The sequence below is a fragment of the Macrotis lagotis genome, chromosome 1 (assembly GCF_037893015.1).
Source record: "Macrotis lagotis isolate mMagLag1 chromosome 1, bilby.v1.9.chrom.fasta, whole genome shotgun sequence".
Lineage (NCBI taxonomy): Eukaryota > Metazoa > Chordata > Mammalia > Peramelemorphia > Peramelidae > Macrotis > Macrotis lagotis.
In genome coordinates, this window is record NC_133658.1 from 787,664,486 (window position 1) to 787,682,026 (window position 17,541).

At 38.6% G+C, this 17,541-nt stretch overlaps 1 protein-coding gene across 2 annotated transcripts in view; it reads left to right on the plus strand.

Annotated features, from left to right (window-relative positions):
* The window catches only part of SIK2 (salt inducible kinase 2), a 168,248-nt gene that overhangs the window by 96,179 nt on the left and 54,528 nt on the right, over positions 1-17,541 (plus strand). For both annotated transcript variants that reach the window (XM_074216651.1, XM_074216652.1), the window contains exon 4: positions 17,377-17,538. In XM_074216651.1, the coding sequence (XP_074072752.1) occupies positions 17,377-17,538 (162 nt within the window). The remainder of the gene's footprint in view (positions 1-17,376; positions 17,539-17,541) is intronic.

Sequence of the window (17,541 nt, forward strand, 5' to 3'; positions counted from 1 at the left end):
CAATGTGTCTACTTTTATGATCTATCATAAGTGAATAAAAGAAACAGTTCCATTAACTGAAGCAATTTAAAGAAACTTCTTCCTCTTTTTTGGTTGTTCAGTGTGCTGCTTTCCCTTATCAATCTGATTACTTCAGGGAAAACTTCTAGAGCAGATCTGGGGAGGAGGGCAAGGCATTATTTTGGACTTGATAGTAAACAAAGACTGAAAGTGTCCCATCCAGATTAGTTCAAAGGCTTTAGACTTAAGATAAGATTAAAATGTTTTTATACTTTGCTGGGGGAGGGACAGGGATGAAGGATGGGGTAGAAAGAGTGGGGAATGGGGCAAGACATTACAATATTTTGCTTCTACATTATTTTCTCTCTTCCTTTCCATACCCCAAGTTTAATCTGATAAGGATGAAAAAAGATCACTTTGAAACAGTTTGGGACTTTTGATGTGTTTTTTGAAAATTCTTTGACAAAATGGAGGGTAGGTAAATAGGGATTTGAAACATGGCCACTGAAATAAGCACATAGGTATGTAGTTGTGGGTAAGAAGAAATAGGTGCAATATTTGTTAACCCAGAATTTCATTATGAATCTTGGAAATAATAAAACTTATAAATACCCAAGGAGTAAGGGTAGTATTGGATTACTGTGGTTAAAATTTAAAAAGTACAACTGCTATTGACATTTATATAATGTTTTAAAGTTCACAAAACATCATCATCTCAATTGAACCTCAAAATTAACCTGTAAGATAGGTTGTTGTCCAGTCATTTTTCACTTGTCAGAAATTGAAATGGTTTACCATTTCCTTCTTCAGTTCATTCTTTTTTTTCTCCAATTTTTGATTTTTTGCAGGACAGTGGGTTAAGTGATTTGCCCAAGGTCACACAGCTAGGTAATTATTAAGTGACTGAAGTCACTTTGGAACTCAGGTCCTCCTGACTCCAGGAGCTAGCTCCACAGCTAGATGCTGTACCTTTCTCCAGTTCATTGTACAGATTAGGAAACTAAGGCAAGAGGGTTAAATGGCTTGTCCAAGGTTGCATAGCTAATGTCAGAAGCAGTGTTAAAAATCTAGGTCTAGATCTGTCTTCAAGTCCAATATTTTATCATCAGGGCCAAGCCTGCAAAAAAATTCCATAAAATATGATATCAATTTACCAAGGACTTATAGTCTATGGAACAATAGTTAATAAATAGTATCAGAATTGATTCATCTTAAGCAGAAAACAGAAACAATTTTTACAGCAGATGACTCTGATAAAGATCTTTTTTCTCAATTATATAGAGAACTGAGTCAAATTTATAAGAATATGTCATACCCCAATTGATAAATAGTCAAAGGATATGGACAGGCATTTTCAGATGAAGAAATCAAATTATCTAGAGTTATGTGAAAAAATGCTTTAGTCACTATTGATTAGAGAAATGCAAACTAAAACCATTTTGCATCTATCAGATTAGGTAGTATGATGGAAAGAGATGATGATAAATATTGAAGGGATGTGAGAAAATTGAGACAATGATACACTGTTGTTAGAATTGTAAACTGATTGAACTATTCTGGGGAGCAATTGAAACAATGCCCAAAATAAAATTGTGCATATCCTTTGATCTAGCAATACCACTGCTAGTTCCGTATTCCAAAGATATCCAAAAAAGGGAAAAGGACCTTCTTATACAAAAATATTTATAGCAGGTCTTTGTGGTGGCAAAAAATTGGAAATATCCATGAATTAAGGATTGGTGAATAAGTTGTGGTATACGATATAATGGAACACTACGGTGCCATAAGAAATGATGAGCCAGTAGATTTCAGAAAACCCAGAAAGACTTACATGAACTGATGCAAAAAACTGAAGTTATCAGAACTAGGAGAACATCATACAAAGTATAACAGCATTGTACAATGATTAAACATGAATGACATAGCTGTTCTTAATGAAAAATGCTATTCACATCCAGAGAAAGAATTAAAGGAGATTGAATGTAGAGTGAAGCATATGTTTTCACTTAATTTTTTTCCTGGGGTTTGTGTGTGTGTTTGTGTGTATGTGTCTATTTTTTCTTTCATAACAATACTAATTTGCAAATAAGTTTTACATGGTTGCATTTATGTAACTTTTATCAAATTGCTTACTGTCTTGAGGGGGAAATGAGGAAGGGAGGGGGAAAATTTGTAACTCAAATTTTTTTTAAATTAATGTTAAAATTAGTCTGTACATGTAAATGGCAAAAAATAAAATACTATTTTAAATGATTGATTCCTCTTATTTCATATTTAAAAATAAGCAAAAAAATATTTTAATGAAATATATAACTTGAAATCTTTTCCCCTTTCACTTACTACATCTTTTTAAATCTACAAGTAGAATAAATTTTTATTATCTAATAGATGATCCTATTATAAACTGGAAAAGGGAAAGACTTGAATGAGGGAAACAAAATTAGGAGATTCCTATTACTTTGCACAACACACGTGTTAGTTTTTCCTTGTCTCTGGCAGAGTGCTAGAAAGTATTTTACACACTCACATTCACACACACTCATGTACACATTGTGCCCTGAAAGTAGGAGCAAGGAGTACCCAAAGTCTTCTATTACTTTTTTTTTTTAGCCTAAGACTTTCCCTGTCCCCTCTCCCCCCCTTTCCTCTCACACATTTTACAAGCTGTCCACTGGTTACTAATTCCTTTGAGTTAATGAACTCCTTTTTCACACCACAAATATCCTCTGAGGAAGATGACCCTTTCCATCCTTTCATTAATTTAACTGATTAAATGCCCTTTATCTCTCTCTCTCTCTCTCTCTCTCTCTCTCTCTCTCTCTCTCTCCCCTTATTCCCATGAAGGATATATATAAATATCAATGATACAAGCCCTATCTACCACACTGTGGTTATAAAAAGTCATATTATATATATTTAATCTCATTAGGGCTTCACAGACATCCTATTAAATAGGGAATCCAAGTATTATCTATACTTTATAGATGAGGAAACATATCCCTGTGATCACAGGGCTTGTAAGAGTAGTCTGTTACCAAATCTAATATTTTTCCCATGCACCAGGCTAATTCTAAATATAGGTTTACCTGACCACCAGGAGTCCAGTATGGGTAAGAGCTAGGGGGAAAAGTAAAAGTGTGATTTATTTTTTAAAGGATTCATTTATTCTAAAATATATAAAGAATTGAGTCAAATTTATGAAAAAAAACAAGTCATTCCCCATTTGACAAATGGTCAAAGGATATGCAGAGGCAATTTACAGATGAGGAAATCAAAGCGATCCCTAGTCATATGAAAAATTGCTCTCAAGGGGCAGAGCCAAGATGGCGGCATGAAGGCAGCATTTCCCAGGAACTCCTACCCCCAAACTCCAAAAAAAAAAAAAAAAACAAATTAGGGCTCTAGCCAAAATTTATAGGGACAGAACCCACAGAAAAACTGAGTGATACATTTTCCCAGTCCAAGATAACTTAAAAGTTCCATGGGAAAGGTGTGTTTCACCAGGAATGGGGGCTGGAAAAAAAGCCACAACCTCAGCTCAGCCCAGACCAGAGATCACCAGCAACAGCTTGAAGGGGTGGTGAGAGAACTCTGCTCCACCAGAATGAGTATGGCGTGAGGAGCACCTGCCTAAGAATCTGGACAAGCAGCCTGCATCCCCAGAGATGGTAAGGGAAGTCTGCAGAGATTTCTTTGCTCTCCCTGGAGTAGGACTCTGCCTACACTCAGATACTGCAGTTTGGGCTTCCATACTAAATAACCAAACTAGATCCCTCCTTATAGCCAGGCCATCTACATATCAAAGTACAGGCTAGAGAGCATAAGACCTTGGAGGAATAAAGGTCCCAGTGGGGTGGCTCCTAAAAAAAAAAAACCCCAAAGCCTTGGAAATGTGGTAAATGAGTCTTGGGCTGAGGAAATAAGTAAACAACAGAAAAAGAAGAATCTGACCATGGAGAATTAATTACTTTAGTCCTATGGAAGATCAAAACACATACTCAGATGATGACAAAATCGAAGCTTCTAGATCCAAAACCTCCAAGAGAAATAGAAAATGGTCTCAGACTATGGATGAGCTCAAAAAAGACTTTGAAAAGCAATTAAGGGAGGTGGAGGAAAAATTGGGAGGAGAAATAGCGAGTGATGCAGAAAAATCATGAAAACCAAATCAAAAGCTTGGTGAAAGATACTGCAGAAAATAATATGTTAAAAACCAGTTGGGGCAGCTAGGTGGTACAGTGGATAGAGCACTAGCCCTGGAGTTAGGAGTACCTGAGTTCAAATCTGGCCTCACACACTTAATAATTACCCAGCTGTATGGCCTTGTGCAAGCCACTTAACCCCATTTGCCTTGCAAAAATCTTTAAAAAGAAAAAAAGAAAAGAAAAACCAGTTTAGGCCTAATAGAAAAAGCAAAACAAAAGGCAAATGAGAAGAAGAATGCCTTAAAAAGTAGAATTGACCAGCTGGAAAAAGATAAAAAAGCTCTCTGAAGAAAATAACTCCTTCAAATGCAGAGTGGAACTAAAGCAAGCTGATGACTTTGCAAGAAATCAGGAAGAAATAAAATTCTTCCTAAAAAGCCAGATATTAGAAGAAAATGTGAAATATCTCATTGGAAAAACAACCAAGCTAAAAAAAGAGATCCAGAAGAAATAATTTAAAAATTATTGGGCTATCTGAAAGCCATGACCAGAACAGCCTAGACTTCATTTTTCAAGAAATAATACAACAATAATTGCCCTGAGATCCTAGAAGCTGAGGGTAAAATAGAAATCAAGAGAATGCTTTGGTCACCCCTAAAAGAGATACCAGAAGAAAAACTTCTAGGAATATTATAGCCAAATTCCAAAACTCCCAAATCAAAGAGAAAATTCTAAAAGCTGCCAAAAACAAACAATTCAACTACTGAGGCTCCATAGTCAGGAATACACAGTATTTGGCAGCATCTACATTAAGGGCTCGTAGGGATTGGAATATTATATTCTGGAAGGCAAAAGATCTTGGTTTTACAGCCAAGAATCAACTACCCAGCAAAACTGAACATCCTCTTTCAGGGGAAAAGATGGACTTTCAGTGAAACAGGGAACTTTCAAACTTTCCTATTGAAACAACCAGAGCTGAACAGAAAGTTTGATCTCCAAGTACAGGACTTTAGTGAACCATAGAGGGAGTGGAAGAAAGGTACTAACTGTTAGGAACTTGATGATGTTGAACTGTTTGTATTCCTGCAGGAATACAAATTTTCAAATACACGGGAAGAAGATATTGATAACTCACATGAACTTTCTCATTTATTAGAGCTGTTAGAAGGAGTATATAAAGACATGGGGGGAGTAGAGCCAAGATGGCGACAAGAGAGGAACTTCTCTTAGAAGCTCTCTCATAAAACTTATAAGTTAAGGACTTTAACTAAACTTTCGAGAGACAGAACCCACAGAGGGACCCAGTGAGGCAATTCTCCTACTGAAGGTAACCTGGAAAAGAGCAGAAAGGCTCTGCTCCCTGGGGTTGGAGGGGTGGCCAGCCAGAGGGGTGGCCTGCCAGAGTGAACGAACTTCAGCCTCCCAGAGGCAGCCCTGGACACTGGGAGCCCCGGCTCACAGCAATGGGGGAGTTTCATGAACTACACCCCGGGGAGCACCAGGCACAAATTGGGGGAAGGGGGGGGAACCTCTGCCAGAGTGAGCACATGAAGCCCAGCCCTCAGGGCACACAGCAAGCAGCATGGCCAGAGCCAGGAAACAGAAGCAGGTGGAACCAGTAAGCAGGAGCCTCCAGGGCATGAGCCCATTGAACCTAGGGAGGGGAGTGGAGAGAGACCTTGGAGCTCTGTCCTCTGCCCCAGGAACAGGACTCTGGGGCTCTGACCAAATTCAGATCCTGATCACAGTCTAGGACCTCCATAGAACAGCAGGGGCCCCCTCCACCTCAGCCCTGTGGCAGAGGGGGGCACATATGGTCATTCACAGACCAGGAGGGAAGACAGAGTCTCACACACTGAGACCCTTGTGGGAGTGTCCCAAAAGCTCAGGAAGCACCCCCAAAAACAGGCTTAGGCTGGGAAAATGAGCAATCAGAGAAATAAGAGGAACACCATTGAGAAATATTTTGCATACGAGCCCAAGAAGGATCAACATACTCAGTCTGAAGATGAGGAAGCACAAGCTCCTGAATCTAAAGACTCCAAGAAAAATCAGAAATTGGTCTCAGGCTATGACAGAGCTCAAAAAAGACTTTGAAAATCAAATGAGGGAGCTAGAAGAAAAACTGGGGAAAAGAAAGGAGAGAGATGCAGGAAAAACATGAAAATAAAGTCAGCAGCTTAGTCAAGGAAATCCAAAAAGATGCTGAAGAAAATAGCATGCTAAAAACCAGCTTAGGTCAAATGGATAAAACAGTTCAAAAAGTTATTGAGGAGAAGAATGCTTTAAAAAGCAAAATTGGCCAGATGGAAAAAGAGATAAGAAAACTCTCTGAGGAAAACAAATCTTTCAGACAAAGAATAGAACTCAGGGAGATTGATGAATTTACCAGAAATCAGGAATCAATACTTCAAAACCAAAAATAAGAAAAATTAGAAGAAAATGTGAAACATCTCAGGCTTAGGAAAGATAATTTAAAAATTATTGGAATACCTGAAAGTCATGATCAGGAAAAGAGCCTTGACATCATTTTCAAAGAATTACTACAGGAAAATTGCCCTGATATTCTAGAAGCAGAGGGCAAAATAGAAATGGAGAGAATCCACTGAATCTCCGAGAAAGAGATCACCAAAAACCAACCCCTAGGAATATTATAGCCAAATTCCAGAACTACCAAGTCAAAAAGAAAATATTACAAGCAGCCAGAAGGACACAGTTCAGATATCATGGAGCTGCAGTCAGGATCACACAGGACTTAGCAGCAACTACATTGGAAGCTCGTAGGGCTTGGAATACAATATACCAGAAGGCAAAAGAGCTTAGAATGCAACCGAGAATCAACTACCCAGCAAAGCTGAATGTCCTCTTCCAGGGAAAAAGATGGGATTTTCAATGAACCAGGGGAATTTCAAATGTTCTTGTTGGAATGGCCAGAAATGAACAGAAGGTTTGATCTTCAGATACAGGACTCAGGTGAAGCATAGAGAGTGGAGGAGAAGGGGAAAATATGAGGGACTTAATGATGATGAACTGCATATATTCCTGCATAGAAAATGACACTGATAATACTCATGAACCTTCTCAGTTAATAGAGCAGGTAGAGGGAGCTTTTATAGTTGAAGCACAGGAGAAAGCTGAATTTGAAGATAAAACATGGTGTAAAAATGGAGTCAGTAGAAAAAAAAAGGAAATGTAATGGGAGAAAGAAAAAGGAGAGGGGGGAATAGGCCAAGATATCTCATATAATAATTTTTTTCTTTATTACAATGAGCTATTGCAATGATATGGAAGGGGGGGAAGGCAAGAGGGAATGAGGGAATCTTTGCTCTCATCAGAGGTGGTTAGGAGAGGAAACAGCATATATACTCAATGGGGTATAGACATCTGGAGTAGGAAGGGGTGGGTGATGTGAGTAATGGAGGAGAAGATGGACCCATGGGGGGAGAGTGGTCAGATATAACACATTTTCCTTTTTACTTCTTGCAAGGGGCTGGGATTGGAAGGCCTGTCCCGGACCATAGGGCCAGGTGGATGCTGGGCCTAAGGGGTGGTAGGGGGCCTCAGGACTTCTTGGCCCCAGGACCAGGGATCTGTCTGCTGCACCACTCAGCAGCCCTACAGCAGAGTCAGAGTGAAAGGAGAGAGAAAATAAAGTACATGGTAGTAGAGAAATACAAAAGGATAAAGTACATGGTAGTAGAGAAATACAAAAGGAGGGAGTTGCAATCAGCAATGCCAACGGTAGAAAAATATGGAAGTAACTTTTGCAATGGACTTACCTGCAACAGAGTTGTTGGTGTTGGAACAAAGACTGAAGCACATTTTTTATTATTATTATATTGGGGGCGGCAGGGAAAATGGGACTGGGTGGCCTGCCTGGAGCCGCATAGCAAGGTGATCTTTGGATGTCTGAGGCCGGATTTGGACCTCCTGGCTCAAGGGCCAATGCTCTGTCCGCCACCCAGCCACCCCTACTGTTAGTACTATTTTATTTTATTTTATTTTATTTTGGGGCTTTTTTTTTCTTTTTTTGGTTTTTGAATGGCAGTGAGGTTGGGGTGGCTTGCATGTCACATGGCTGGGTGATTGTTGGGTGTATGGGTCCGGATATGGGCTCAGGTGCTCCTGGCTCCAGGGCTGGGGCTCCATCCATTGTGCCACCTGGCCATACCTACAATTATTACTATTATTTTTTTAATTTTAATTTTTTTCTCTCCCCTTTACTTTATTGCTCAAGAGAGTCTCTATTTTGTGGGGGGATGGGGTATTCTGTTTACTCTTAAACAAAAATATTTTATTAATGTATAAAAAAACATTTGTACAAAAAGAGAATAAACTAAATATTTAAAAAAAGACATAGGTAGGAGAAGAATATAATGGTATGCTGTGGTAAAGGGATAGAGTCAATGGGTGATGGGGGGAAGGTACTGGGAGGAAGGAAAAGGAGATGAAGAAGGTAAGAGATTTCACATAAGAGTCAAGAAAAAGTTTTTTCAGTGGAGTGATGGGGGGGAGGCAAGGGGGGAATGAGTGAGCCTTCATTCTCATCAGAAATGGTTCAGGAAGGAAATGACATACACACTTAATAGGGTGAGGAAATCTATCTTGCCTTGGAGAAGGATGGGAGGAATGGGATGGGATGAGGGGGAATGGGGGGAGGGAAGTGGGGAATAGGTGATAGAAGAGAGGGAAGATCTAGGGAGAGGCTACTCAGATACAACACATTTTTTGCTCAGGGCCAGGATGAAGAGAGAGAGAATAGAATAAATGAGAGTGGGGAGAAATAGAGTGCAGGTACAACTAGTAATAGCAACTGTGGGAAAAATATTGAAGCAACTTCTCTGGTAGACTTATGATAAAGAAAGCAACTCACCCTAAAGACAGAGCTGTTGAAATCTGAACACAGACTGAAGTACATTTTTTTCTCTCTTTCTCTATTGAGGTTTCTCAGCTTCTTGGGGGGGGGGGTTATGTTTATTCTTATGTTCTCTCTTATAACACATTCAGTTTACATCAATGTATGGCATGGAAACAATTTAGAGACTATCAGGCAACCTTCTGTGGGGGTTGGGGGAATTGTAGAATTCAAAAATGATGGGTACATATTACTATTGTATATAATTACTATTGTATGTAATTGGAAAACAAATAAAATGTTAAAATGTCAAAGAAAAAAAAGAAAAATTGCTCTCAATCTTTCCAGATTAGAGAAATGCAAATTAAAGCATCTCTGAGGTACCACGTCACACCTCTCAGACTGGCCAGTATGACCAGAAAAGACAGTGATCAATGTTGAAAGGGATGTGGGAAATCTGGGACACTAACATATTGTTGGTGGAGCTCTGAACTCATCCAACCTTTCTGGAGAGCAATTTGGAATTACACCCAAAGGACAATTAAAATGTGCATACCCTTTGATGCAGCAATACCACTAATGGGTCTATACCCTGAAGAGATCATGAAAAAGAGTATAAGCATCACTTGTTCAAAAACATTCATAGCAGCCCTGTTTCTGGTGGCAAAGAATTAGAAACTGAGTGAATGTCCCTCAATTGAGGAATGACTGAACAAATTGTGATGTTTGTTATGGAACACTATTGTTCTATTAGAACCAGGTGGGATAGGAATTCAGAGAATCCTGGAAGGATTTCATGAACTAATGTTGAAAGAGGTGAGCAGAACCAGAAGAACACTGTACACCCTAACAGCAACATGGGGATGATGATCAATCTCAATGAATTTGCTCATTTTATCATTGCAACAATCAAGGATAATTTTAAGATATCTGCGATGGAGAATACCATCGGTATCCAAAGAAAGAATTGTGGAGTTTAAACAAAAGACCAAAGACTATCACCTTTAATTTAAAAAAAAAGTTATCTTATTATGTAATTTTGCTATCTCTTTTATTTTTTCCTTAAGAATATGATTTCTCTCTCAACACATTCAATTTTGATCAATGTATAGCATGGAAACAATGTAAAGACTTATAGACTGCCTTCTGTGGGGGGGGTCAGAGAGGGAAGTAAGATTGTAGGAAAACTGTAAAATTCAAAAATCTATTTTAAAAAAAATTCATTTACACCTCACTCTGAATTACTTTAAGCAAATTACTGTTCATAGAAATGGATATTTGTGTCCTTCATTTTTGGAGATCACCATATCAGGGAGGTGATGACATGACAAATACATGAATTGGATTTGAATGAGGAGTGCTGGACTAAGTTACTAGCCTCACTTTCTTCTCCAGAGTCATCCAATGGCCAGATATGAATCAGAACTACTGGAGATGGCCCTGGGTTCTAGGCAGTTGGGGTCAAGTGACTTGCCCAAGGTCACACATTAAGAATCTAATGTCTGACACTGAATTTAACTCTCATCCTCCTGACTCTACACCAGTGCTCTATCCACTGTGCCATCTAGCTGTCTTCCAGGATATTTAACTTGGAGAAGAATCGCTTAACTGTTTCCCCATGTCTGGGAGCTGGAAATAGGGAAAACTAACAATTGATAGAAGTTATGGAGGAAAAGATTTTGGTTTGATGAAGGAAAACAATTAGCTACAATTACAGTTATTCAAAACTGAAATGGATTCCATCAGAAGATAGAATAGTCCTCTCCTCACTGGAGGCCTTTAAGAAAAAAGCTGAAAGTTGTAAAGGTTTTTATGTAGGCATGGGTTGGACTAGATAACTTCTAAGGATACTTACAATTGACAATTTCTTATTCTGTAATTTGAGGGTGTAAAAGAAGATGATTGGGACACAATGCTTTCTAGGGTAATTAGAAAGATGGTCTGTGGGGCGGAGCAAGATGGTGACAGGAGAAGAGCCTCTCTTAGGTGCTTTCTATAATATTTCAAAACTCATAAAATAAGGACTCTTAACTAAATTTTCTAGAGACAGAACCCACAGAGGGATCCAGTGAGGCAGTTCTCCAGCCCAAGGTAACCTGGAAAATAGTGGAAAGGCTCTGCTCCACGGGATTAGAGGGGCAACCCGCCAGAGTGAAGGAACTTCAGCCTCCCAGAGGCAGCCCCAGGGCCCTGGGAATTGTGGCTCATGGCAGCGGGGGCAGTTTCCTGACCTACACCCTGGGGAGCACTGGGCACAACTTGGAAGATTGGGGGGGGGTGCTCTGGGCAACCCAGATCCAGGAAATGGAAGCAGGCAGAGCTGGTAAGCAGGAGCCCCCAGGCAACTGAACCTTGAGTGCTCAGCCTAGGTAGGGGAATGGAGAGAGACTTCTGAGGCCTGTCCTCTGTACCTGGAACAGGACTCTGGGGCTCTGACTACATTCAGATCCTGATCACAGTCTAGGGCCCCCCCACCTCAGCCCTGTGTCAAAGGTGTGCACTTGTGGTCATTCTCAGACCAGGAGGGAACACAGAGCTTCACACACTGAGATCCTTGTGGGGGGGATGAGTCCCAATAATACAAGCTCAGGAAACACCCCCAAACCAGGCACAGGCTGGGGAAATAAGTAAACAGAAAAAAAAAGAGAAACCTCATTGAGAAATACATTGTCTATGATACCAAGGAGGATCAAAATGCTCAATCTGAAGATGAGGAAGTTCAAGCTCCTGCATCTAAAGACTGCAAGAAAAACAGAAATTGGGCTCAGGCTATGACAGAGCTCAAAAAATATTTTAAAATCAAGTGAGGGGGCAGTGGAAAGAGCACTAGCCCTGGAGTCAGGAGTACCTGAGTTCAAATCCAGCCTCAGACATTTTTACCTAGCTGTGTAGCCTTAGGCAAGCCACTTAACCCCATTGCCTTGCAAAAGCCTAAAAAAAGAAAAAGAAAATCAAGTGAGGGAGATAGAAGAAAAATTGGGAAAAGAAATGAGAGAGATGCAGGAAAAACATGAAAAAGCAGTCAGCAGTTTAGTCAGGGAGATCCCAAAAAAATGCTGAAGGAAATAACATGTTAAGAACCAGCATAAGTCAAATGGATAAAACAGTTCAAAAAGTTATTGAGGTGAAGAATGCTTTAAAAAGCACAATTGGCCAGATGGGAAAAGAAATAAGAAAACTCTGAGGAAAACAAATCCTTCATATGTATAATGGAACTGAGGGAAGCTGCTGACTTTACAAGAAATCAAGACACAATACTTCAAAAACAAAAGAATGAAAATTAAAAGAAAATGTGAAAACAACTGATCGGGAAAACAGATTCGGGAAAGATAATTTAAAAATTATTGGGATACCTGAAAGTCATGATCAGGAAAAGAGCCTTGACATCATTTTTAAAGAATTCCTACAGGAAAATTGCCCTGATATCCTAGAAGCAGAGGGCAAAATAGAAATTGAAAGAATCCATCAATCTCCCCTGGAAAGATATCCAAAAAAAAAAACCCCATCCCCCCAGTAATACTATAGCCAATTTCCAGAACTCCCAAGTCAAAGAGAAAATATTATAAGCAGCCAGGAGGACACAATTCAAACATCGTGGAGCTGCAAACAGGATTACACAAGATTTAGCAACAACTATATTAAAGGCTCGTAAGGCTTGGAATATAATATTCCGGAAAGCAAAAGAGCTCAGAATACAACTGAGAATCAACTATCCAGCAAAACTGGATGTCCTCTTTCAGGGAAAAAGATGAACCTTCAGTGAACTGGGGGCATTTCAAATGTTCCTGTTGAAATGGCCAGAGCTGAACAGAAAGTTTGATCTTCAAATACAGGACTCAGGTGAAGCATAGAGAGTGGAGGAGAAGGGTAAATTATGAGGGACTTAATGATGATGAGCTACATGTATACCTGCATAGAAAAATGATACTGATAATACTCAAGAGAACCTTCTCATTTAATAGAGCAGGTAGAAGGAGCTTTAAAGATGAAGCACAGGAAAAAGCTGAGAGGCAGCTAGGAGAGGAAATAGCATATATACTCAATGCGGTATAGACATCTAGAGTAAGAAGGAGAGAAGGGGGACAGGGGGAAGCGGGGAGGATGTGAGTGATAGAGGAGAGGGTGGACTGTGGGGGAGAGTGGTCAGATATAACTCATTTTCTTTTTTACTTCTTGCCAGGGGCTGGGATTGGATGGCCTGTCCCGGACCACAGGGCCTAGTGGTTGCTGGACCTTAGGGGTGGTATGCGGGCTCGGGGTGTCTTGGCCCCAGGGCCAGTGATCAGTCTGCTGTGCCACTCAGCTACCCTACAGCAGAGCCAGAGTGAAAGGAGAGAGAAAATATAGTACATGGTAGTGGAGAAGTACGAATGGAGGGAGTTGTGATCAGCAATGGCAACGGTCGAAAACCATGGAAGTAGCTTTTGTGATGGACTTATCATAAAGAACATGATAAAAAAAAATTTCTTTAATTTAAAAAAAAATGTGATCCACCTGCAACAGAGCTGGTGGTATTGGAACACAGACTGAAGCACATTTTTATTAATATTATTATTATTGGGGGGGTTGCAGGGCAAATGGGGTTGGATGGCTTGCCTGGAGCCACACAGCTGGGTGATTGTTGGATGTCTTAGATTGATCATTAAGGAGGGCAGTAATGCAAAGAGCAATTTAAGTCACCTGAATGTAAGAGTTTAAATCAATGGGTACTAAAGAAATTTAACTAGCAAACTTTGAGAGGATTAGATAAGTTCAGGAATCAAGTTAGAGTTCATATCAGTGGGCCTCAATCTTTTCTGAAAAATAAATTAAGATTCTGTGAGTATGGGGGGGGTAAAGGATTTGGGAGCATGAAAAAATGAAGGTTTGGAACAGTCTTTATGGAGAACAATGAGACACTTAACAGTGAGGGTCCAGTTGCAATTAGATTATAGAAAATGATAGTAGACTCTCTATTTTTGTGCATTATTCTAGCAATATTCATCAACTCAGGAGTGTAGAGGCAAAGGTGGTAGGTAGAAATTGTAGAAATTACTTGAGGCAGAAGATTAATAGAATGGGAACTGATGAAGGGGAAGATAGTGAGGAGAGGGGTATTATGGAAATTACAGATTGGATAGGGCAAAAAATGATGCCAGAACAGAGCTGACAGACTGGGTGAAAAAGGAGAAATCAAGAAACCAAAGGTCTTAAGAGCAAGGCTAAGAGAGGGACAAGGGAATAACAAGATATTTTTAATTAATTTTTTTATTCCTATGAGTAAACATCAGCAAACACAAACATTTCTTAATACAAACAATAGATAAAGGATTTTTATAGCACCATCATTCTATTACATAGCTTCGGTTTTTTAAAGTATATGTTAAAATTAATATGGTGGTTCCATCTCTACCCTGTTTATTTCTCTCCCCTTCTAAACTTCTTGTATTCTCTTCTGTTATTTTAATAAATGGGGTTTATTTTTGATGGTTGATGATTTTTTTGGAAGTCTTATTTTTTGTAGTGATCACTCCTCCCCTCCCCCCACCCCCCACAAACACACACAAAAGCTCTTTCTTATAACAAATTAGTCTATTCAGGCAAAACAAGTATACACATTGACCTTATCTGAAAATTTATGTTTCATTCTGCATCTTTAGTCCATCATCTCTCTGCCAAAAGGTGGGAAGCATGATTCATTGTCTCTTTTCTGGAGTCGTGATTTGTCATTTCATTGCTCATAGTTCTTAAATCTTTCACAGTTATTTTCTTTTGCAATGCTGTGGGGCCTGTTTGCATTGTTCTCCTGGATCTCTTAAATTCACTGAACTATAGGAGGTCAGAGAAAGCAGTTTCACAGGTCAAACTTTTGAAGATAGAACAGTTTCATGTGATTATGAGTTCTAGGATGTGATCATCCTGAGGAATGGCTAAAGCAGAATGGAAGTAAAGATGGTAAGACTTGGAATTTAAGGACTTACAATAGCAATGTTAGAAGGGACATGAACCTGAGTCCTAAGGCCTTAGGATGATGGAAAAGAAAGGAGTTTGGAAGGAAGACTGATTATATAAGGATGAGATAAATAGCTTGAATTTCAAAGGAGAGATGGAAGAGATTAAGATTACTTATAGAGTCAAGGGTCTAAAAATAGGAATATGGAACAACAAGTGTGATGATGGCATCTCTGTTCTATATGAGACAGGAGTGGGAAAAAAGAACTGCCATCTTTATAGGGGCAACTAGACAAAGTTTCAGTTAGGGCAAAGATGTGGAAGCAATATAAAGAGAACAAGGTTGAAGTAAAATTTAGCAATGAAATAGGGTCCTAGTGGACAAGCAAGGATAGGGACTGGGAAGAGGAGGACCTAAGATGAGCTAGAGATAGATGACAATTCTAGAATAGGAAGTTACGTTTAACTGAATTTGCTTCTATGGAGTCCATGTCATACAGTGGACTCATTGAGGGTGTAGTCCTTTAAAATACCCAAATACATTTCTCATAAAGGCCCTCCTGATTACCCTTTCCTCTACCTATACAGTTAATTTTTTTAACCCTGTTCAGAACTTTACATTTATCTCTTTAAATTTTATCTTATGAAATGTTTTGCATTATTCATTCATTCATTCATTCACCTTATTCATTGTTTCATGGTAAATGTGTTTCCACCATTACAGTATTTTTTGATTCAAATTTTTTTTCTTCCACATATTAGGTGTCCTTCCTAAGTTTTTATAGTCTACACATTTTATGAACATGCTATCTGTTCTACCATCTAAGTCATCAATTGAAAACCTTTATTTCTGCCCTTTATGTTCTTTTTTTCTATATTAGTTTCTGGTCTGACAAAAATATTTTTGTGGTAATTTATTTTTTAAAACATAGTTTTTAGTATGGAACATTATGGAATGTCTTTAGAAAATCTAAATAAATATCTTTTAGTCTCTATCCACATGGTTGGTTGGGGATTCCTGCCTTGAGTGCCTTCCTACTCCAGTTGTCAAAATTATCTTCCTAAAGCTCTGATCTTGATAGATCTCTCTCCCCCTCTCTCCCTCCCCCCCCTTTAAATTCACATAGAACTTCATATCTCTTAAATCACTTCTATTTTGTGCATATTATGGCTATTTACATACTTTATCCCCTCTTTACTAGATTATAATCTGTTTGAGAACAAGGACAAAGAGTTCATATCATAGATTATAGAACTATAGCTTAGAGATGGAAGAAAACTTTGAGACCATATTCCAACCCCTTTATATCTTTCTCCTTTAGTGCCTGGCAGAGTTACATACTCAACAAATATTTGATGAATGAAAGATAGCAAATGTATTTTAGGTTTTCAATATGTAAGTGTATTGATATGTCCTTGTATTTATGTGGGGATAGGTCATATGAGGCCTATATTTCTTTAAAATATGTGATTCAGGGGGCAGCTAGATGGTGTAGAGTATAGAGTACCAACCCTGGAGTCAGGAGTACCTGAGTTCAAATTCAGCCTCAGACACTTAATAATTACCTAGCTGTGGGCAAATCACTTAACCCCATTGCCTTGTAAAAACCAAAAAAATAAAATAAAATATATGATTCAAGATGTAAACTAATTTCTTTGGGGTAACAATTGTAATTTATCTTACCAGAAGCTCCTTTAAAAGCTTGTTGAAGGGGCAGCTAGGTGGCACAGTGGATAGAGCACCGGCCCTGGAGTCAGGAGTACCTGAGTTCAAATCCAGCCTCAGACACTTAATAATTACCTAGCTGTGTGGCACTAAACCCCATTTGCCTTGCAAAAATCCTTAAAAAAAAAAAAAAAAAACTTGTGGAAAAGGATTCTTGACATAATGTCTGTGATTTTTTAAACTATTTGATAACTGTTCTTCAATATAATTTATTTCCTTTATAATCCAATGCATTTTATACATTTAAAAACATTATTCTGTGAAAGCATCCATAGATTTCGCCAGACTATAAAGGGATACATGACAGAAAACGCGGCCAGGAACCTATGGTTTAAATGATGTACCTTGTCGATTTTCTGTTTTCTTCCTCTTATGCTAACTTTTCAATAAAAATAAGATTATTATATGGAATGGAAAATTTCATCAGAAAACTAAGCACTGTATTGGGATGTGAAAGAAAATATGACCAATAGATGACTTATCTTTGTCTGGTTTCAGGTTTTCATGAAATAACTATTCTCTAAAGAATTTTGATTGACATTTCCAAAAGGGCAAGGAATTAGGGAAAGAAAAATGTAATTGATTACAAATCTGTGTTGATAGAAGGCATAGTTTTCTAAGGGGGAAGAATCTAAATATTTGAGTATTACATATTAAATATGCATAACATTAATATTGAATGTTATTTTGATTAATAGCTCAAAAATTTTTTCCAATAGATTATCTTGCAAATCATGGCCGGTTGAATGAATCTGAGGCAAGGAGAAAATTCTGGCAAATATTGTCTGCAGTAGATTATTGTCATAGTCGGAAGATTGTACACCGAGATCTCAAGGCTGAAAATCTGCTGCTGGATAACAACATGAATATCAAAATAGCAGGTA